The sequence below is a fragment of the Balaenoptera musculus genome, chromosome 13 (assembly GCF_009873245.2).
Source record: "Balaenoptera musculus isolate JJ_BM4_2016_0621 chromosome 13, mBalMus1.pri.v3, whole genome shotgun sequence".
NCBI classification, from domain to species: Eukaryota; Metazoa; Chordata; class Mammalia; order Artiodactyla; family Balaenopteridae; genus Balaenoptera; species Balaenoptera musculus.
The window spans coordinates 38,180,169-38,203,878 of NC_045797.1; the positions used below are offsets into that span (position 1 = coordinate 38,180,169).

Below are 23,710 nucleotides of genomic sequence, written 5' to 3' on the forward strand. Positions count from 1 at the left end.
CGTCGCACCGGCCAGCTCCCCTGAACTCTAGCCTCCCGCACCCCGAAGGCCTGAGCGCGGGGGATGGGGACGGGACAAATTAGTACCAAGTCCCCCTCGGCGACCCGGAGTTAAAATGGCGAAGCGCAGGGGCGGGGGAAAGGGCGGCGCTCGCAACCCGGCGCTCGCTGGGCCTCCGGGCTCGCGGACTAGCCGCGCTGGGCGACGCCGCGCAACCGCGACCAGCTCTTTGCTCCGCCATCTTCTTCGAGTCACCCGGTCTCCCCCCACGGCCGCGCTGGCTTCGCGCTTCCCTTCCGGCCACTGACAGAGATCCGGGCTGGGCGGGGAGGGCGAGCGCGCGGAGGGGGTGGACCGAGGGCGGGGAGGCTCGACGGAAGAGGAAAGGGAGGGCGGCGAGCTGGCCGCGGAGGGGTGTGGGGCGTGCGGCGTGTGTGCGGAGGCGGAGGTGGGAGGGCGGGAGGCGAAGAGAGGGAGGGAGGCGGAGGAATGAGAGCGCGAGGCGCTTCTCGTCGGCTCCTTCGCCCGGACGGAAAGAGCCGAACGCAGCCCGAACGCTCTATTAAAATGGCGGCGGCGTCGGCGGTGGCCGCGGCGTCTGGTCGGTGAAGTGACTCTGCTGCTTCTCTCCCCACCCGCCCCCTCCCTCCCTCTCCCCTCCCCCCGTCCTTCCCCCCCTTCCCCGCCGCCGGCGCCTCAGCGCCCCTCCGGCCTGCGCACCTCCCCTCGCCCCCCTCCTCTCCCCCGCCCGCTCCGGGGACCGCCGGCCCCCTCCCCCATTCTCCTCCCCGCCCCGTCCCCGCCGCCGCCCGCCCTCGTCGCCTCCCCGCCCCGCCGGCCGGCCGGCCCACTCCTCCGCCTCTCTCCCCTCCCCCCCGCCGGTCGGGATCAGTCAGTGCGATCCGAAGCGGGGGAGGGGGGGGGCGGCGGCCGAACGATGTGCGAGAACTGCGCAGACCTGGTGGAGGTGTTAAATGAAAGTAAGTAGTCGCGGCGGCGGCCTGTCGGGGTGCACGGTTTGGGGTCCCCGCGCCGCTTTGCGGCCTCCCCGAGCTGCCGTGGCCTGCGGGAGGCGACGGCCGAGCCGGGCGGCGTGCGGGCCTAGCGCCCCGGGAAGGTGCGCGGTGGCGCGGCCGCCGCGGCGCCTCGGGCCCAGTCCGGCCCGGTTACCTGGTCGCCCGAGAGGGGGCCGTTGCGGAGCTCCGGCCAGGCCGGGCCTGAGCGGTCTCCGCTCTCGGAAAGTTTCCTCATTACAGGTGTCAATTAACGTAGGCACTAATGAGCCTTCGCCTCCTTCGCCCTGCCGGGAAGGTGAGGGGAGGTGGGGTCCGAGGACGAGGCTCTCCTCTGTAGTCGGAACCCTTCGACCGTCCGGCCGCCCTCTTTGATTTTCAGCGTGCTGCCTAGGCCTCTTACCTGCTAATTTTCATTAAACTCCCTGCGAGGTGGTTGGTGGTTTTCTTCTCTCTTGGGGGTGTGTGGGTTGTATTAAGCCTTTCTCTCTGACCTTAAAAAGCTGAAAATGAGCTGTGATAGTGATGACTGGAACCTTTATACCTATTTTAAAAAAATTAGTTAATGATGTTTCTTCTTAGTGTACCATTCGTCGTTTTAATGGTAAATTCTCTTCTCTTAAGGAGAGCACTGTACTACAGGTACCATCCCGGGATAGTCATGGCCTGTCTCCTGGAATGAAAGGCCTTATTCCGTATGCTTTTATTACAGAGCGTGCACTGCTCTTTTCTGGTTAGATTCCTTTCATTTATTTTACTCCAGACCCTTGTAAGACGGTATTTTAGCTTAAAGAAACAAGACGTATTGCAAATTAACTATTTCTGGGCCCAAAGGCCTAGTTGGAGGAGGTGAATTAGATAAAAGATTAATTTACAAAAAGTTGATTGTTGAGAAAATGCTCACTTACGAACACCTTTTGTGGGTTTTGGATTTGTGTTTTGTGTGTGGTATTTCGAAAGACTTCCAAATTGTCTATTTTCTAATACGATTCTTAAAAACAATTGATTATAAAGTGTATAGTCTTGTTTGTGTTTGAATTTTACTTTAATGACCAAAGGCAATAATAAAAGTGGAAGGGTTCTAGTTTACTTTCAACTCTGTATTTACTTCCTGACAGGTGGAAGCAGGCTTTTGCACAAATTCAAACTATACAGTATTTGTGTCATTCCAAATTTTCCTAGAATTTTAAGGTTATTTGTATTTATTTTGAGGTACTTTTATTTTTGGTGTAGGTGGTTTATGAAATGATGATAAACTTAATCCCTTAGTATTTGTTTCAGTGAACTCTATTTTAAATGTCTCGGATGTCAGTTGTGTGATTATGGCTTGGTTTTTCTGAAACTGGAAAATGAATAGCTTTGCTATCTTATATAAGGAGAAAACTGCTTTTAATAGTTTTGTTGGTGTTTAAAAATTATTTTAAACCGAACTATGACAATTAATTTTAAACATAGTATCTAAAGAAACTAAAGTTTGTTAATCCTTATTACCTTTTGAAAAGAGACATAATGAAGGGTTCTATTGAAGGTTATTTGGGAAACCCCTAGAACTTTGTCTAAAAGCACTCAAAAATGCAATCGATTTATGGAGTTAGAAATTTAGCTTTTGTTACCTTTAATTAAATACGGTTAATTGAACCAGGTTCACAAAATCTGGCCATGCAGACCCTTTAAGAAACCTGTTTTAATGAGCAGATAAGAAGGATTTTCTGTTTGTGTATAAGCCAATGGTCTGGAAAAATACTTTGTTTCTTAATATTTCCTATAAAGCTCAGTTTAAAAATTTGCCCTTTAAACTCTAATCTGACAATGAAGCTTCCTTAAAAAGAAATTACTTCAGTAATTTTATTTGTAGGTTATACCAAGCTATGACTAGTTGCTTCTCCACTGCCCCCGCCCCCAGTTCTTTTACAGTTGTTTTCATTTTCCCTTTGTGTAGTTCCTGTATCTCAAACATAAGATGCTCAAGTTCCCTGAGAGCATTGGGTATTACTATATCTCATTATGGTAACACTTAATCCATGACTGGGTTGGAGCATAATGGCTGGAACTTGATAAAACTTGTTGAATTAAAGTAGGTTATAAATCTTTCTTGTAATCTCACAATAATTCTATATTAAGTCTGTCCTTTTTTCCCCCAAAGGTTGTGCAAAGATGAGCATCAGTTCATCCTTGATGAGAAATTCAGACTTAAAGTCCCAAAATAATGTGCTCAGTATTCATCTTTCAATATAACTCCCCATAACAATTTAACCAAGAGAAGAAATAAAATTAGTATATCTTTAGGTGGTGTGTTGGATAGAATTAAAATACCAAAAACTTATTTCTTGTCAAATTTACAAACACTGATCAAACCTAAAGAAGTCTTCCTGGACACACCAGTAAGTGTATAATCTAAAAATTTTGTGTTTTAAATGAAAAGGTAGACATGATGTGGATAGTATAGCTTTATATCTGATGTGCTCGGAGTTTTGATAAGGTTAAGGACTTCCTATGAAACGTTTATTTTAAAATCTGGCAGAATGTAATGTAGTTAAACTAAAAATTGATGACAGAAGATAGTATATAATAGCTTCCTTTGTCATCAGTTTTTGATGAGAATATTAATATTACCAGTTATACCTCTAGTCCTGCTGAGAATCTGAAGCTCTCAGCATAGAAACATATACAGGTATTCAGACACAGTACAGTTTTGCCTGTAGGTTAAGGAAGGGCCCATTGAAGCGTGTCCATGGAACCAGGCTAAGGACTCGGTAGTAAGGACCTCCTTATACCCTTTTTTAGTAGTCTTGACGGGTATCTTAAAACTTGAAATTGCATTTGAAAATAGCATTTGGCTTTAGTGTTAGAATAACCAGTTTCAACAGTACTAACATATTTGAGTTTTCATATTTTTTTCAATGCTTTGTTTTTAATAAGGAAGATGTTTTAAAATGTGGAATGTATTGAGTGAACTTTGCGCCTATCAGTTTGTGGGGTCGCATTCAGTTTAGGAAATAATTTTAAGTTTATATTCCTTTGCTTGTTCTGTTGACTTTGTATATTTGCTACTTTTATAGCTTCCTTTGTGAGCTAGTTTACTAAATCTAAAAGCATTTCTGGATGTTGAGAAGCTGGAGACTTGAAATTATGCTTTGGGCCATCAGCGTAGCTAGGTCAGCTAGTAAATTGAGGTCACTGTTTGCCTTGGTGGGGTAAATTTCTCGAGAGCAGAGTGAAAATGGCTTTAAATGTACATCCATCTTTTTTTTTTGTTTGATTTATTTATTTTTGGCTGTGTTGGGTGTTCGTTTCTGTGCGAGGGCTTTCTCCAGTTGCCGTGAGCGTGGGCCACTCTTCATCGCGGTGCGCAGGCCTCTCACTGTCGCGGCCTCTCCCGTTGCGGAGCACAGGCTCCAGACGCGCAGGCTCAGTAGTTGTGGCTCACGGGCTTAGTTGCTCCGCGGCATGTGGGATCTTCCCAGACCAGGGCCCGAACCCGTGTCCCCTGCATTGGCAGGCAGATTCTTAACCACTGCGCCACCAGGGAAGCCCTACATCTATCTTTTAAACCATTTGTCTGTTGTGGATTTTACTCTGTGTGTTTAGTGAATTAACACTTTACCAAATGTTTTAAATGGGCAATTCGTTTGTCGTTCCTAACTATCTTTTGTGATAGGCAGGAGCAAGTATTAGTATCTCTTTTTTTTTTTTTTTTGGCCTTGCTGTGCAGCTTGCGGGATCTTAGTTCCCCTGCCAGGAATTGAACCTGGGCCAACCGCAGTGAAAGCGCAGGTTCCTAACCACTGGACCACCCGGAAATTCCCTAGTATCTCAATTTTAAATTTTAATTTAATTTAATTTATTTATGGCTGTGTTGGGTCTTCGTTTCCATGTGAGGGCTTTTTTCTCTAGTTGCAGCAAGTGGGGGCCACTCTTCATCGTGGTGCGCGGGCCTCTCACTATCACGGCCTCTCTTGTTGCGGAGCACAGGCTCCAGACGCACAGGCTCAGTAGTTGTGGCTCACGGGCCCAGTTGCTCCGTGGCATGTGGGATCTTCCCAGACCAGGGATCGAACCCGTGTCCCCTGCATTGGCAGGCGGATTCTTAACCACTGCACCACCAGGGAAGCCCCCCTAGTATCTCAATTTTAAATGTGAAAACATTGAACCTCAGAAAGGCTAAGTGGTTTGCTAAAAATCACCTGTCACCTGCTTAGTTAGTAGTCAGATCTAAGCTAGAACTCAGGATACTCCATCAGTATTTGCATTTTTATTTTTAAAGTATACTTTATTGAGCCATTTGTGTTGGGAACTTTTTCCATTCTTTGAGGTAGGTACTTTATCACCTTTTTTAGATAAGAGAACCAAGGCTTAGAGTTTACATAAGTTGCTTAGAGTCACATGACTTTATTTGGTGGAGTCAGGATTTGCATGGGACTTAATCACACGTCTTCTAGAAGCCCATGCTCTTTAACCATTATGCTGTGCTGTATAAACTGTACGATGATCTATTCAAATGGAAGACATTATGAGTACACTGAATGGCAAAGTAAAAAATTACTGAATTTTTATATGTTTTCACAAATTTGCGCATAATTCTGTGGTAATTGTAGAAAGAATTTAAAAGTGGTGGTAGAGACATTGCTTTGGGAAAGATCCCTGGTGTTCACCTTACTTGCTACAAGTAGTAAATTCTTCCTTCTCCTAAAAGAAAAAAAAAATAATAATAAAAGTGGTGGTAAATGTAGCTGAATGGGAATGTCTTAATATATCTTAATGTTGTTAGCAATGAGCTCTTTAGTAAACTACACATTTCTGGGGTTTTTAAAAATATAAGTATATAGGCATGAAATAATCATTAGTAACATAACATTTTCTGATAGACATTTAATTCTGAAATTTGAACTGATTCTTAAAATTGGAAATTTGATTTTACTACAATGCAAAGTACCAAATTTTTAATTTGGTAAATTAATCTTGCTAAGAATATATACTCTTAAAACAGTTACTATTTGAAGTACTATTTTTCAAAGATCAAAATACAATTTCAACTCATATCTTTATAAAGTAACTTATAAACCATAAAGCACTACAGTGTGTAGATTTTTTTTTTTAGTTTTTTTTTCACACACACACACTGTATTTTATTTTTACAAGAGATAGACTGACACCAAGCATTGTAGTAGATTTTTAATAGCAGACTGTTTGCATTGTCAGTGATAGCTATTGATAACTAGGTTTAGCACTATATTCATGAAACGTGTTAATGTTTCTTATATGTTTAATAGTGGGGCTTTCCTGGTGGCGCAGTGGTTAAGAATCCACCTGCTATTGCAGGGGACACGGGTTCGAGCCCTGGTCTGGGAATATCCCACGTGCTGCGGAGCAACTAAGCCCATGTGCCACAACTACTGAGCCTGTGCTCTAGAGCCCATGAGCCACAATTACTGAAGCCTGTGCACCTAGAGCCTGTGCTCTGCAACAAGAGAAGCCACCGCAATGAGAAGCCCGCGCACAGCAACAAAGATCCACGGCAGCCAAACATAAATTAATTAATTAATTAAAAAAATTACAGGTACTTAAGTTACAGACCATCCCTCCCCCCCCCCCCCTTTTTTTAAATAGACAACAGCCTCTCTTTCTGGATGCTGAATTCCTTAAAGTCAGGGGTCATATTTTGTTTCTTCTTTTCCCAGTACTAATATAGTGCCTCGTAGAGAGTAAGTGTCTAGTGAATATTTTAGTTAATGAAAAGTTTTTGTAGAAGAATATGAGTGCCTAGGCTCAGTGTTCTTGGGCCTATTGTCAGTACTGATTTAGATATGAGAGTTTGTGGGTGAATTATGCTGAAGGTGCAGATTATATTACATATATTGCTAATTCATAAATCAGTAGGTATGTACTTATAAAAAGTATCCACCCTAACCAACTGTGTTCTAATTTTTTTTTTTATGAATTTATTTATTTATTTATGGCTGTGTTGGGTCTTCGTTGCTGCACGTGGGCTTTCTCTAGTTGCGGTGAGCGGGGGGTGGCTCTTCGTTGTGCTGCGCAGGCTTCTCATTGCGGTGGCTTCTCTTGTTGCGGAGCACGGGCTCTAGGCGCCCGGGCTTCAGTAGTTGTGGCATGTGGGCTCATTAGTTGCGGCTCACGGGCTCTAGAGCGCAGGCTTAAGTAGTCGTGGCGCGTGGGCTTTGTTGCTCTGTGGCATGTGGGATCTTCCCGGATCAGGGCTCGAACCCGTGTCCCCTGCATTGGCAGGTGGATTCTTAACCACTGCACCACCAGGGAAGTCCATTATGTTCTAAATTAATAGATAATGCAAAAAGGCAAAAATTTTTCTATATAGGTGGTGAGATTTGAGTCTGTGGGATGAAATTTCACTAAATTACTTTATTTATTTATTTATTTATGGCTGTATTGGGTCTTCATTGTGGTGCGCGGGCTTCTCGTTGCGGTGGCTTCTCTTGTTGTGGAGCACGGGCTCTAGGCCTGTGGGCTTCAGTAGTTGTGGCACGTGGGCTCAGTAGTGTGGCTTGTGGGCTCTAGAGCACAGGCTCAGTAGTTGTGGTGCACAGGCTTAGTTGCTCCACGGCATGTGGGATCTCCCCGGACCAGGGCTTGAACCTGTGTCCCCTGCATTGGCAGGTGGGTTCTTAAGCACTGTGCCACCAGGGAATCCCACTAAATTACTTTTATTTAAGACTTTATATACCAGGAAAATAATTAGACTTTAACCTTTTAATGTGATTAACAACTGTTAACGTTGTTTTTCTCTTAAATTCCATAGAAATTAAAAAGTGTCCAAACGTAGATTACTCAGTTAATTGAGAACTGATGTAGTATGCACCTTGCCTTCTCTTGCACCTTTTTTTAATAAATTTATTTATTTTATTTATTTATTTTTGGCTGCGTTGGGTCTTCGTTGCTGTGCATGGACTTTCTCTAGTTGCGGTGAGCAGGGGCTACTCTTCGTTGCAGTGGGCTGGCTTCTCATTGCGGTGGCTTCTGTTGTGGAGCACGGGCTCTAGGCACGCGAGCTGCAGTAGTTGTGGCATGTGGGCTTAGTAGTTGTGGCTCGCGGGCTCTAGAGCGCAGGTTCAGTAGTTTTGGCACGCGGGCTTAGTTGCTCCATGGCATGTGGGATCTTCCTGGACCGGGGCTCGAACCCGTGTCCCCTGCATTGGCAGGTGGATTCTTAACCACTGCGCTACCAGGGAAGCCCATCCTCTTGCACTTTTTTTTTTTTTTTTTTTACTGTGGAAGAGACAGGTTTCTCTTTCTGCCCTGGCTATAACCTCTTCTAGGGACCTTATCTAGTTTACATCCCCTGAAAGGCTCTTCTCCCTAACTATCGCTGATTGGATTCCAAATAGACTCCTGACCTGGTGGATTGGTGGGACTGTTGTCCATCAATCAGATTTTTTCCTGTCAGAACGTTTGAACTAAAGAGCCAGGTAAGGCTTCCCTGGTGGCGCAGTGGTTAAGAATCCGCCTGCCAATGCAGGGGACACAGGTTCGAGCCCTGGTCCAGGAATATCCCAGATGCTGTGGAGCAACTAAGCCCGTGAGCCACAACTATTGAGCCTGCGCTCTAGAGCCCGTGTGCCACAACTACTGAAGCCTGCGCGCCTAGAGCCCATGCTCCACAACAAGAGAAGCCACCACAATGAGAAGCCTGAGCACCTCAAGGAAGAGTAGCCCCCGCTGGGCGCAACTAGAGAAAGCCCTCGCACAGCAACGAAGACCCAACACAGCCAAAAATAAATAAAAAAAAAAAAAAAAAAAAAAAAAGACTCCCCACAGACAAAAGCAGATGATTATAGGAACAAGGGAAAAAGAATGTAGACAGATGATGATAAAAAGTAAATAAATAAATAAAAATAAAGAGCCAGGTAACTATGAGTAGCTGAACTAGAGTGAGTGCTTTGGCAAGCTGATGTGAAGGAGCAGAAACACGGAGCAAGTGGAGGAGACTATTTGCGGAAGAGAATTGGGGCAAATTTTTGGAAATAGTTGATATTGAAGCTCTATAAAGAGACAGAAGTTAATATCCTCTTCGCTTTCTTTTTTATTTATTTGGCTGCCCCAGGTCTTAGTTGTGGCAGGCTCCTTAGTTGCGGCTCCAGGACTCCTTTAGTTGTGGCATGCATGTGGGATCTAGTTCCCTGACCAGGGATCACACCCGGGCCCCCTACATTGGGAGTGCGGAGTCTTATCCACTGTGCCACCAGGGAAGTTCCCCTAGTGGCTTTCTAATACTGAAGCTAGTGCTCCTATTTAGCTGTCTCCCCTGTACATACCATTTGAGTTAATGTGCAACCAAAAGAGTTTTGATTCCAGTATTGCCCCATGATGAGCTCTCCTGTATTGGAAATTAGGTGTAATCTTTAGCTGTGAGTGTTTCATTATAATCTGGCTTACTTTCTTGGAACATGTTGGGCAGGTGTCATCTGTAGTGTTTGGTGGCAGGAAAAAACTTAAGAACCTCTATTGTTGCTTACTCATCTCTCTACCAGTGTGTTTAGTTTTTTTGAAGAGAATAAAAGCTTTGTTGTTTTTCATTCTAAAAAGGATACCTGCTTTTTTAGAAAAAAATCAAATAGTGCAGAAAATAATAAAGAAAATTAGGATAACCGAAACTCTGTTTACCAAAGAAATCGTTCATGTTTTGGTAAACATCTCTTAAGTCATTCTTTTCTCTCTTTCCTCAGATACGCTATTTCGTGTAAATAAACTGATTGCATGTTACTAATTATTATTTTTTAAAATAAATAAATTTATTTATTTATTTATTTTTGGCTGAGTTGGGTCTTCGCTGCTGCCCGCGGGTTTTCTCTAGTTGTGGCGAGCAGGGGCCACTCTTCGTTGTATTGCGCGGGCTTCTCATTGTGGCGGCTTCTCTTGTTGTGGAGCACGGGCTCTAGGTGTGCAGGCTTCAGTAGTTATGGCTCTCTCTGGAGTGCAGGCTTAGTAGTTGGGGTGCATGGGCTTATTAGTTGCTCCATGTCACGTGGGATCTTCCTGGACCAGGGCTTGAACCTTGTGTCCCCTGCATTGGCAGGCGGATCCTTAACCACTGTGCCACCAGGGAAGTCCTTATATTATTTTTATTAATAAGATGTAGCTACCTTTCCATGTTAATATGCACTTACATTATCGTTTTTAATGGCTTTAGTGTAGTCTTCCATTACTTGGTCATACTGTAACTTAACCAGTCCTCTAATGATGGGCATTTGGGTTGTTATATGACTTTGTAATTGTCTGATTATCACCTTGAATATAGCCTCTGAAATCACATTGCTGAGTAGTTCATACAGCATATCTGGAAGGAAATCTGGCAATATGATAAAACTTTTAAAAATTATCCTTCCAACATTAGAGCATGAGTGTAAAGCCTTAATAATCTTAAAGTGTTTATTTTGACTCTGAGGTCTGTGGAGCTGTTTTAGCAATGTATTGGTTCTAAACCACCATAAGACAAATTTGGAAGGGACTTTTTATTCTGGGTAACTTTGCTGCCAGACTCATGAACTTTATTCTGATTATTGAGAAAGGCTCAGTAACCAATGATGAATGTAGAAGTATAAGAGCAGTAGTAAGAGCACTAACTCAGAATAAATTGAGACTTATGAAAATGCTTAAGACAATAGAGCTTTTGAAGTTGTGTTCAAAGTAAGATAAATAAGGGGATAGTGGACCCACTGCTTGGGTGGGTATAATAGAGGGTGGTGATCAGCAGAATGTTGTTTTACTCTAATAATTTGTTTCCATTTTCCCTTCTAAGAGGAATCCACAAACCCTCAGGATAAATCATACATTAAGAGAGACTCTAACCTCTAGATTGGTAAGGAATAATGAGAGCCTTATTAGTAGTGATAAGAGTTAAAAATCTTCAGGAATGGCAGATTCTTTTCAGTGAAGGGGATAGAGCCATGGTTGTGTGTGATTATGAACCTTTAGCTTATTAAATTTCTAGAAAAGCAGAAATTGGCAAGTATTATTTTGGAAGCTATAAGAGAAACTTGCCACTTTTAAATAATTAATCAATTACTAAAGAGTGAAAGGATAGTAAAAAATTGATGTGACACTAGTAACTTATGTTAAACCAATCTTATTTTATTTTGATATAGAAGTAAATATGGTAAAACATGGAACTATCACTATAGATATGACATTTTGATTACATGAAGGCACTTGACAGAATCTGAAGCTATCCTTGTGAAAAAAATGAGTTGTTTTTTTGGTCAACTTTGAGGGACATCACTGGTGGCAAGCCACAGAATCTTGTCCTTAATTCTTTCTTCTTCAAGATTTATAGTAAAGAGCCTCAGTTTTTAAACTATTCCTTTGAGTGGCATTGTCCCTGTTTCAGGGGAGTGAGGGTGACTTTGGAATCTGTTTCAAGATGAAAAGCTCATTTTGATCTGTTTTGTAAATTGGGGCTCCATGTAAGATTTTTTTGGTGGGGAGCAAAGGGTGTAGCTGCTTTATAAATAAGCTTGAAAACCATTAACAATGTTGGTGCTGAAAAAGCCAGCACAATATGAAACTGTTTTCTTTTCAAGTATTATAGGTAGTAGTGCAGTGCTTATGCAGTTGGAATACTGTGTTGGATTATATACAATACAGTGACAATCAGCTTCTGAAGCTATTTGAATACTGTGCAGTTTCACATATCTTCATGGCACCTCATGAAAATCATGAGAAATAGAATGATTTGGCCAAGGTTACACAGCTAGTAAGTAGCAGAGCTAGGACTAGAATTTAGTTCTTATTCCTACTCAGTATACTTTTCTCTAACCATGCTGTTTTGTTTTTGTTTTTGTTTTTTTAAAGAGGAACTTGACTTTGGGAGTTGGGAAACTCATGAAAAACAAAGGGACTATAGAGAGATTAATTCTGGCTAAAGTGGATTAGGCAAGGTTTCAAGGAAAGTGGAAGATGAACTGGGCCTTTAACTGGTTGGAATAGTTACTGGGAATGAGGGGAGTGGAATAGCTTACCACGATTTGTGCGACTCTGCATGACATAGGCAATGCTGACCTCATCCCCTTGCTTGCTTTGTTTTCTTTCAGTGATGTTCTTTACTGCCAGTGAGCCTTTATTTTTCCCTGGAACTTAATCACCTTTCTATGCCTTTAATTTTTCAGAGAGGCCTTTATTGAACATCCACTCTAAAGTAGTTCAAGTTCTTATCCTTCATAGCACTTAAAACAGTTTAAACTATTTTTATTTTTTATTTATTAATTTAATTTATTTATTTGGTTGTGCTGGCTCCTTAGTTGTGGCATGCGAACTCAGTTGTGGCATGCATGTGGGATCTAGTTCCCTGACCAGGGATCGAACCCGGGCCCCCTACATTGGGAGTGTGGAGTCTTAACCACTGCGCCACCAGGGAAGTCCCCACTTACCACAGTTTAGAATTATGTATTTATTTTTATATACTTGTTTAATGTCTTTTTATTTTTTATCTTTAATTTTTTTTGCTGCACCGCGTGGCTTGCAGGATCTTAGCTCCCTGATCAGGGATTGAACCCTCGACCTCAGCAGTGAACACGCAGAGTCCTAACCACTGGACCACCAGGGAATTCCCTTTAATGTCTTTTTATTATACAGGGTTACAAGTTCTGTGATTGCGACTAGCTTACATTAACTGAGTTTCACAGTGCCTACACGTACTAGGATCAATATGAATCTGTTAAAATATCTGAAAAATCTTAAGATCACGGAGGTGGTTAATGGAAGATGAGGGTAGGCTGGATGTGGTCGTTTTTCCTGTTTTCTCAAATTTTGGGGACATTTCAAGTACTGTCAATCCTTTTGTGATGTCTTGCTCAGCACCCCCCTTCATAAAAAGGTGCTTCATTGATTAAAAAAAAAAAAAAACCCTCATTTTGTTAAGTTGTGTTTAGTTTTGTTTTTTTCCCTGAATGTCCCTTGAGATTAACCCTTACGGATTAAAAATCTAAGATTGGGAATTAGTTTTCGAACCCAAGTTAGGACTCTGTTGCAAGAACCAGAAAGAACACCCCGTTTGGCAGAAAGAAAAAGGAGTTTTTTAAAAGCCATAACTGAGCAGTGCAGGTGTGTGCTGTGTTCTGGTGTGGTCTACTCTTTTTTTGTTTGTTTGATTTTGTCTTTTAATTGAAGTATAGTTGATTTACAGTGTTGTGTTAATTTCTACTGTGCAGTGAAGTGATTCAGTTATACATGTATATACATTCTTTTTTATATTCTTTTCCCATTATGGTTTGTCACAGGATACTGAATATAGTCCCTTGTGCTATACAGTAGGACCTTGCTGTTTATCCATTCTATTTATAATAGTTTGCATCTACTAACCCCGAACTCCCGGTCCATCCCTCCCCCACCCCCACCCCCCCGACCTTGGTAACCACAAGTATGTTCTCTATGACTGTGAGTCTGTTTCTGTTCTGTAGGTAGGTTTATTTGTCTCATATTTTAGATTTCACATATAAGCGATAATATATGGTATTTGTCTTTTTCTTTCTGACTTGTTTGGCTAAGTATGATGAGCCCTGGGTCCATCCATGTTGCTGCAAATGGCATTATTTCATTCTTTTTTATGGCTGAGGTGTATTCCATTGTATATGCATACCACATCTTCTTTATCTATTCATCTGTTGATGGACATTTACATTGTCCCATATCTTGGCTATTGCGAATAGCGCTGCTGTGAACATAAGGGTGCATGTATCTTTTTGAATTAGTTTTGTCCGGATATATGCCCAGGATTGGGATTGCTGGATCATATGGTAGTTCTAGTTTTAGTTTTTTTTTTAAAATAAATTTATTTACTTTATTTATTTATTTTTGGCTGCATTGGGTCTTCGTTGCTGCACATGTGCTTTCTCTAGTTGTGGCGAGCGGGGACTGCTCTTCGTTGTGGTATGTGGGCTTCTCATTGCGGTGGCTTCTCTTGTTGCGGAGCATGGGCTCTAGGCATGTGGGCTTCAGTAGTTGTGGCACGTGGGCTCAGTAGTTGTGGCTCGTGGGCTCTAGAGTGCAGGCTCAGTAGTTGTGGTGCACGGGCTTAGTTGCTTCGCGGCATGTGGGATCTTCCTGGACCAAGGCTTGCACCCGTGGCCCCTGCATTGGCGGGCGGATTCTTAACCACTGTGCCACCAGGGAAGCCCCTATTTTTAGTTTTTTGAGGAACCTCCATACTGTTTTCCATAGTGGCTGAACCAATTTACATTCCCACCAACAGTGTAGGAGGGTTCCTTTTCTCCTAGTGTGGTCTACTCTTAATCTGCAGATTCATAACCTTATCAAGACTTCATTTCTCTGTGGCTTGCTCTGCTGTGCTTCCTTGGTTTTGACCTTAGTTTGGCCCTTCTCAGAGTAGCAGAAATGGCTACTGCACACCATCTTTATACCACACTGTTTGCAAATCACATATTTATACTACACAGAGCAAAAAAGAGAGAATCTCTTCTGAAACCTACTGTACAAGAACAAGGAAGCTGCTTTTTCCAAAACCTGGCTAGCAGATGGTGCTTCATAGATCATTGGCCCATGTTTTTATCATGGGCCTTATTCCTGAAGTAGAGTTCAAAGAGGATGGATTTTGGTTGGCTTAAACTGATGACCTATTCCTGAAGCTGATCCCACCAAACCTCATAGCTAAAAAACGGTAAGTGTTTCCCCAAAAGAAATTTGGCATGTTGTGATTATGAAGAAGGTGAAATTGTTTTTGGACAGCAAGCACACATATCTAGTACACTGTGCTATACTGAAAACCTTTTTTTTTTTTTTTTTGGCAGTTTTGTAACTTTTTTTGACAGTCAACGATTAGTTCTTATCCACATCAACTAAGTTTTTGAAAGTGGTGACAGGTACTTAGGTAACCAACGTATAGAGTTTGTCTGTTTATTTATTTATTTTATGTGTACTTTTAAAAAATATTTATTTATTTAGGCTGCACTGGGTCTTAGTTGCGGCATGTGGGAGCTTAATTGTGGCATGCGGACTTCTTGATTGCGGCATGCATGTGGGATCTAGTTCCCTGACCAAGGATCGAACCTGGGCCCCCTGCATTGAGAGCGTGGAGTCTTACCAGGGAAGTCCCTAGAATTTGTTTATTGAATCTTCATCCTCATTGTGTTTTCTGGATAACCACACATGGATACAGTATGGGACATTCCTAATTCTTTGGCTCATACTGTTTTGTTGAGCGTGGTGTCAGTGTGCACATCTGGAGATCCTGTTTTCTTAATGGCAGATTTCTGGATCTCTTTCAGTTCTTGAGGGGCACGCTTCTTGAAGCTGACTCTGGGTGCACTTGTGAATGTTGATGGTATATTCTCTGGTTGCTAACCAGAATGGTTGAATGGCCTTCTTCTCTTCACCCTTCTTTGCAGGAGTCATTCATTCTGCTGGGTCCATTTTGGAAAATTGAAAACCATTTCTTTTTGTTTGCTTGCTTGTTTACATTTTATTTATTTATTTATTTATTTTTGGCTCTTTTGGGTCTTTGTTGCTGCTCGTGGGCTTTCTCTAGTTGCGGCGAGCAGGGGCTACTCTTTGTTGGGGTGCACAGGCTTCTCATTGCGGTGGGTTCCTTGTTGTGGAGCGCGGGCTTTTAGGTGTGCGGGCTTCCGTAGTTGTGGCACGCGGGCTCAGTAGTTGTGGCTCGCGGGCTCTAGAGCGCATGCTCAGTAGTTGTGGCATATGGGCCTAGCTGCTCCACGGCATGTGAGATCTTCCTGGACCAGGGCTCGAACCCGTGTCCCCTGCATTGGCAGGCGGATTCTTAACCACTGCGCCACCACGGAAGTCCCAAAAACCATTTCTTTTTTTTTTTTCTTAACATCTTTATTGGAGTATAATTGCTTTACAATGGTGTGTTAGTTTCTGCTTTATAACAAAGTGAATCAGTTATACATATACACATGTCCCCATATCTCTTCCCTCTTGCATATCTCTCCCTCCCACCCTCCCTATCCCACCCCTCTAGGTGGTCACAAAGCACCGAGCTGATCTTCCTCTGCTATGCGGCTGCTTCCCACTAGCTATCTATTTTACGTTTGGTAGTGTATATATGTCCATGCCACTCACTTTGTCCCAGCTTACCCTTCCCCCTCCCCATATCCTCAAGTCCATTCTCTAGTAGGTCTGCATCTTTTTCCAAAAACCATTTCTTAACATTCTATTTACTGACTTGATTATTTTTTGTGTGTCTTACCTTAACTCTTTATGTTTGAATACTGTTTTTCAATATATAAGAAATATATTGAATATTTTATACATGTAAAGCATTTGCTGTATGCTGTGGTAGATAGAGATACATTTAGATGTATATCTACCCTTAAGGAATGTTAGAGTACAATACAGATGAGGCAGTAGGATAATAGTTGAGTGATCTTTGATCTGACAGACCTGAGTTCAAGTCTTGTTCCTGTCATTTATTAGATCTCTGGTTTTGGTTATGTTCCTTTATCTCTTAGTGCGTTCTTACTTACTTGAAAATGAGGATAATAACATCTTAAATAAATACAAGGATTTTGGGAGGATTAAATAAGATAATGCATATCAACACTTAACACAGTGCCAGCGTAAGAAATATACAAAAAACAATGGTATGAAAAGACAAATGGTAAATTCCATTAAAGTATATATAGCTGAAGTGCAGTGGGAGGAGTTTAGTTTTCTAAGACTGGAGAAGGCTTCATGGAATTGATAGAATTTAAGTTGATCTTTGAGTAATTTTCTTTTTAATGATTGGAATTGGAGAAATGGTTATTTCAGTAAAAAGAGTTTTGTTAAAACTTTGGTGTATATTGTTCCAGCTAACTTTCTGTATTTATAAAAAATTGATTTTGTATGTACTATTTGCTTTTTTTAGTATTTTCTAACTTATGTATATCTGAGAACAGAATTTAATGGCAGCCTACTTTTAGTCTTTTGAATATAACACCTATTTAGCGTTTTTCCTGTGAAGAAAAAAAAAATTAAAATATCCTTGCGCATAGAAATCTGGGTCATGTCCAGCATCAATAGGTAGAAACTTTTAAGGCTTCTGTTGCTAAATTGCCTACTAGAAGGGTTATACTAATTTATACCCCAACAATAGTATTTGAGAGTGCCTGTTTATTTGCATTAAATATTTTGAAAAATCCATATAGTAGAGGAAAAACAGATATAGTCACTATCCAGAACTACTTGGTTCCTGCAAGAGTTCAGATATTGAGGATTATTGCATTGTTTGTATTGACATATTTGGTTCCTGAGTTTTATTTATTAATTTTAAATTTATTTATTTATTTATTTTTGGCTGCATTGGGTTTTTGTTGCTGCATGCGGGCTTTCTCTAGTTACGGCGAGCGGGGGCTACTCTTCCTTGCAGTGTGCGGGCTTCTCATTGGAGTGGCTTCTCTTGTTGCGGAGCACAGGCTCTAGGCGCATGGGCTTCAGTATTTGTGGTACGCGGGCTCAGTGGTTGTGGCTCGTGGGCTCTAGAGCGCAGGCTCAGTAGTTCTGGGACACGGGCTTAGTTTCTCCACGGCATGTGGGATCTTCCCAGAGCAGGGCTTGAACCCGTGTTCCCAGCATTAGCAGGCGGATTCTTACCCACTGTGCCACCAGGGAAGTTCTGGTTCCTGAGTTTTAATAATGAGTAGTCTACTGTTATTTAGAAAAGCTTTTCCCACTTTGAGATCAGATATTCAGTTAAGCTTTTTTCTAGTTTTTATGAATTGTTTAATTTTTAATCCATCTGGAATTTATTTTGGTGTAAGTTATGAAGTGGATCTAATATTAGTTTTTCCAAACTATTACTCATTGATCTTAGCGTCCATCTAGTTTTTCACTGTTTTGATATGCCACCTCTGTGTTATACAGAAGTTTTAAGTATATTCCTGGAGGTCTATTTTTAAGCTTTTTATTGTTTAATTAATTGTTTGGTTTTAATTTAGTTGCTTCATGATATATTTTAGTACCTGAAAATATTAAACCACATTGCTAGTGAAAAGTTATTTATTCCTTGAGATAAAACTTCAGAATTTTTTTGTTGTTGTGTTGCCCTCCTCCCCTCACATTCTGTTGGAATTTTTATCGTAATTGCATAATGTTTATAAATAGGAGCATGAGTTGACATCTTACAGTATTGATTTTGCCACTTCAGGAAGCATAATGTGCTTTCCCATTTATATAATCTTCGTGAAACTTTGTGGGGGTTTTCCTTTATGTAGATTCTGCACGTTTCCTTTATAATTATTCCTAGGTATTTTTATTTCTTGTTCTTGTAAATGGAATTTTCACACACCTTTATCATTAATTGTTTTGTTTTATTTTTGATAACAGTTTTATTGGGATACGTACCTTACATGTCACCCATTAAAACTGTACAACTCGGTGGCTTTCACTGTATTCACAGAATTATGCAATCATCACCACAGTCAATTTTAGAGCACTTTCATCACCTCAGAAAGAAACCCCACACCGTTTAACTATCACTGTAAATCCCCCGTCCTCCCAGCCCTAAGCAACAATCTACTTTCCGTATGTATTTGCCTATTTTGAATCTTTCATATAAATGGAATTATAGTATATCTTGTGACTGACTTCTTTCACTTAGCATATTTTCAAGATTCATCCATGTTGGAGCATGTATCAGTTCTTCATTCCTTTCTGTGACTGAATAATATGACATTGTATGAATATAGTACATTTTTTTTTTCTTTTTTGGCTGCACCGTGTGGCATGCAGGATCTTCCCCTACCAGGGATCGAACCCATGCCTCCTGCAGTGGAAGCGTGGAGTCTTAACCAGTGGACCAGGAGGGAAGTCCCCACATTTTGTTAATCCATTCATCAGTTGATGGACATTTGGGTTGTTTCTACCTTTTGACTCTTATGAATAATGCTTTTGTGAACATTTGTGTAAAACGTTTTCCATGGACTTAGTTTTTACTTCTCACAGGTACTTGGAGTGGAATTATTTGGTCAAACGGTAACTCAGTTTTACTTTTTGAAAAACTGCCAAACTGTTTTCCAAAATGCTGCAACGTTTTATATTCCCTTCAGTAGTGTATGAGGGTTCCAGTTTCTCAACATCCTCATCAACACTTGTTACTTTGACTGTTTTATTCTAGCCATCCTAGTGAGCTTAAAGTGGTATCTCGTGTGTGTGTGTTTTTTTTTAATGAGGAATCTTTGGTTGTGGCATGCGGGATCTTTTTTGTTGTTGTTGGCGGCATGCAGACTCTTAGTTGTGGCATGTGGGATGTAGTTCTCTGACCAGGGATTGAACCCAGGCCCCTTGCATTGGGAGCGTGGAGTCTTAGCCACTAGACCACCAGGCAAGTTCCTCTCATTGTGGTTTTGATTTGCCTTTCCCGGATGAATGATGATGATGAATATCTTTTTATATGCTTATTTGTCATTTGTATATCTCCTTTGGCAAAATGTCCATTCAGATCCTTTGCTCACTTTTTTTTTTTTTTTTAAAAGAAATTCACGTTCTTTTATTTATTTATTTATTTATTTATGACTGTGTTGAGTCTTCGTTTCTGTGCGAGGGCTTTCTCTAGTTGCGGCAAGTGGGGACCACTCTTCATCGCGGTGCGCGGGCCTCTCACCATCGTGGCCTCTCTTGTTGTGGAGCACAGGCTCCAGACGCACAGGCTCAGTAATTGTGGCTCACGGGCCCAGTTGCTCCGTGGCATGTGGGATCCTCCCAGACCAGGGCTCGAACCCGTGTCCCCTGCATTGGCAGGCAGATTCTCAACCACTGCACCACCAGGGAAGCCCCTTTGCTCACTTTTTAATAGGGTTATTTATTTTTTATTATTGGGTTGTCAGAGTTCATTAATATATATTCTAGACATGGGTCCCTTATCAGATATATAATTCGCAAATTTTTTCTCCTATACTGTGGGTAGTCTTCGCTATATCACTACTGTTCTTTGAAGCACAAAAGGTTTTAATGTTGAAGTTCAGTTTATTTATTTCTTTTGTTGCTTGTGCTTTTGGTTTCATGTCTATTGCCAGAATCCATTGCCAAATCCAAAGGCATGAATGCTTACTCCTATGTTTTCTTGTAAGTTTAATAGTTTTGGTTCCTATATTTAGGTCTTTGATCCATTTTGAGTCAATTTTTTGTACCTGGTAAGAGGTAAGGGTCCAACTTCATCCTTTTGTATGAGGCTGTCCAGTTGTTCTGGCACCATTTGTAGAAAGACACTTTCCATTGAGTGATCTTGGCAGTTTTGTTGAAAATCAGTTGACCGTGGATGCATGGGTTTGTTTTTGGACTCTCATTTCTGTTCCATTGATTTATATGTCTGTCCTTCTGCCTTGATTACTGTAGCTTTGCAGTAATATTTGAAATTGGAAAGTGTGAATCTTCTAACTTTGTTGTTTTTCAAAATTGTTTGGCTGTTCTGGGTCCTTTGAGTTTCCTTATGAGTTTTAGGATTAGCTTTTCAATTTTTACAAAGACGCCAGCTGGGATTCTGATAGAGTGTGGTGAATCTATAGATAAAGCTGAAGAGTATTACTATTTTAACAAAGTAAGTCTTTTGATCCATGAACATGGAATGTCTTTCTGTTACTTAGATTTCTTCAACTTTTTTTGACAGTGTTTTGTAGTTTTCAGAGTATAAGTTTTGCATTTCTTCTTATTATATTCCCAAGAATTTTATTTTATTTTTTTAAAGTCATGAGATGTCACATTAAAGTCTCCTTTTTAAAAAAATTATTTATTTATTTATTTATTTAATTTATTTTTGGCTGTGTTGGGTCTTAGTTGCAGCACATGGGCTCTCTAGTTGAGGCGTGTGAGCTCAGTAGTTGTGGTGCATGGGCTTAGATGCCCCACAGCATGTGGAATCGTAGTTCCCTGACCGGGGATCCAACCCACGTCCCCTGCATTGGAAGGCGGATTCTTTACCACTCGACCACCAGGGAAGTTCCAAATTTTATTCTTTTTGATGTTATTGTAAATGGAATTGTTTTGTACGTTTCATTAAGAAATTTTTTTTTAAAATTTTTAGCTGCATTGGGTCTTCATTGCTGCGTGCAGGCTTTCTCTAGTTGCGATGAGCGGGGGCTACTCTTCGTTGCGGTGCGCGGGCTTCTCATTGCGGTGGCTTCTCTTGTTGAGGAGCGCAGGCTTCCATAGTTGTGGCACGCAGGCTCAGTAGTTGTGGCTCACAGGGTCTAGAGCGCAGGCTCAGTAGTTGTGGCGAACGGGCTTAGTTGCTCCATGGCACGTGGAATCCTCTTGGACCAGGGCTCGAACCTGTGTCCCTTGCATTGGCAGCAGACTCTTAACCACTGTGCCACCAGGGAAGTCCCCTGTTTCATTTTTGCATTGCTTATTGCTAGTGTATAGAAATGCAATTGATTTTGTATCTTGCAATCTTGTTAAACTTGTTTATTAATTTTCTTTAGTGATTCCTTAAGACTTTCTTAGGATTTATACAAGATCATGTCATCTGTGAATAGAAACAGTTTTACTTCCTTCTTTTCAATTGGGATATGTTTTGTTTCATATAACCCTTTATTATTAAATCTGTATCTTCATTTGGTTCCATCATTGGTTCTCAAAGTTTGATGTGTGGACCCTGGGGGTCCCAGAGAGCCTTTCAAGGGGCCTGAGAGGTAAGTCATATTTGCCTTTTGGTTGATATTTTCACTGGTACTGCAAAGGCGTGGTGGATAAAACACATTGCAGGAAATAACACAGTGCACTAAGTAGTTAATGAAATCTTTGCTGCCAAGCACTTGCTGTTTAAAAAAAAATTTCACTTGATGCCTTTGATGAAGCAATGGATATTAATATTATTAAATCTCAAAAGCTTATGTGCATGTCTTTTAATATCCTGTGATGAAATGAGAAATGCATATAAAACATTTTTTCTGTGTACTGCAGTAAATGGTTGTCTTAAGGAAGTGCCCTCATGTGATTGAGTCGTAAGCTGAACTAGCTGCTTTTTTCATGAAACACCATTTTTATTTGAAAGAATGATTGACTTAGAGGTTATCCAGATTTGGGTATATGGTGTGCATTTTCTGGAATGAATGAGGCAAGCATGTCACTTCAAACAAGACTGATGGTGTTAGTTGCCAGTGATAAAATTGAGCTTTCAAGAAAAAATTAAGATTTGGAAAACTTGTACCTGTCACTGTGAGTTTGACAGCTGCCCAAAACTTACGGATTTTTTTATGAGATTGATGGAACTATTAATGATACGATTTTTTGATATTGTGTAATGAAATATGTCAACAGTGGAAAGATCTACATAACTTAGTGAGCCAGTATTTTCCATATCACCAGTGCATGATGTTACAAAATCATTTATGGGCAAAAAGTCTATTCAGAGATCAAGATAGATCAGTGGATTTTAATGTAACAGTACTGATAAGGTTTTAGATTTCACATTGCAACTTGTCTTTTAGAAATTAACACTTGGGGCTTCCCTGGTGGTACAGTGGTTAAGAATCCGCCTGCCAATGCAGGAGACACGGGTTTGAGCCCTGGTCCAGGAAGATCCCACATGCTGTGGAATAACTAAGCCCATGCACCACAACTGCTGAGCCCGCGTGCCACAACTACTGCAGCCTGCGCGCCTAGAGCCTGTGCTCTGCGACAAGAGAAGCCACCGCAATGAGAAGCCTGCTCACCGCAACGAAGAGTAGCCCCCACTCCCCACAACTAGAGGAAGCCTGCATGCAGCAAGAAAGACCCAATGCAGCCAAAAATAAATAAGAATAAAAATAAATTAATTAAAAAAAGAAATTAACAGTCATTGAGTTTTGGTGTAATATCAAAGAAGAATATCCAAAATTATCTGACAGGGCTGTTAAAATAGTCCTCTTATTTCCATGTTCAGATCTTTTAAGGATGGATTTTCTTTATTTGCTTTACCAAAACTATATGGCAGCACATAGAATGCAGAAGCAGTTAATGAGAATCCAGCTGTTTTCTATTAAGCCAGACTCTAAAGATATTTTCAAAAATTTAAAACAGCGCCACTCAAGTCACTGATTTTTTAAAAATGGAAAACAGGTAATGAATTTATCGTTTATAAACTAATGAATAAATATTCCTAAATTTTAATTCAAAACACAATAAATATTAATAAATATAAATCACCTAAACATAAGTTCTTTTAAGTTTTCAGTCTTTAAGCATGTGAAGGAGCCCTGAAAACAAAGGTTGAGAACTGCTGGGCTGCATAATCTTAAAATTTTCCCTTTCCTTATTCAGGGTTTTGTTACTCGAATCCCTTCGGTATGGAGATTACTCAGGGTTTAGTCCTTTGCTGTGTATATTATGAAGAGGTTGAAGTAAGGATTCAGTCTACTCTCATGACTTCATTATCTTTCAGAGTATATTTCTAGCACTGACTGATTTTCCAAGTGTCAGACCAATATCCTTAACTTAGTGCTAGACATTTTTATTTAAGTATCCTTCATCCTCAAATTCAACAGAAGTGAAACTGAGTCCTTCATCTTGTACTCATATTTATTTTTTTGCTTGCTTCTTTACCTAAATCTTGCTTAACTATGAATTTCTCATACTGGAATTTATTTTAGTATTTGTTCTACCTTCCGTACTTTAGAATGATGCCTCTGGAACTTTAATGTACATATGATCACCTGGAGATTTTCTTAAAAAGGCAGATTAATTCAAGCAGTCTGGAATTTTGCCTGACTCCTCATTCTAAGAAAGCTTCTACATGA

The 23,710-nt window shown here is 40.9% G+C and overlaps 1 protein-coding gene and 1 pseudogene across 7 annotated transcripts in view; one reads left to right on the plus strand and one right to left on the minus strand.

Annotated features, from left to right (window-relative positions):
• Positions 1 to 817: 817 nt before the first annotated feature.
• The window catches only part of USP34 (ubiquitin specific peptidase 34), a 236,854-nt gene continuing 213,961 nt past the window's right edge, over positions 818 to 23,710 (plus strand). For 6 of the 7 annotated variants that reach the window (XM_036872997.1, XM_036873001.1, XM_036873003.1 and 3 more), the window contains exon 1: positions 819 to 980. In XM_036872997.1, the coding sequence (XP_036728892.1) occupies positions 938 to 980 (43 nt within the window). In that variant the 5' untranslated portion in view covers positions 819 to 937. Of the gene's footprint in view, positions 981 to 23,710 lie in introns of all 7 variants that reach the window. The other variant, XM_036873004.1, reaches the window with a different exon arrangement.
• LOC118905947 lies at positions 14,814 to 15,389 on the minus strand (annotated as a pseudogene).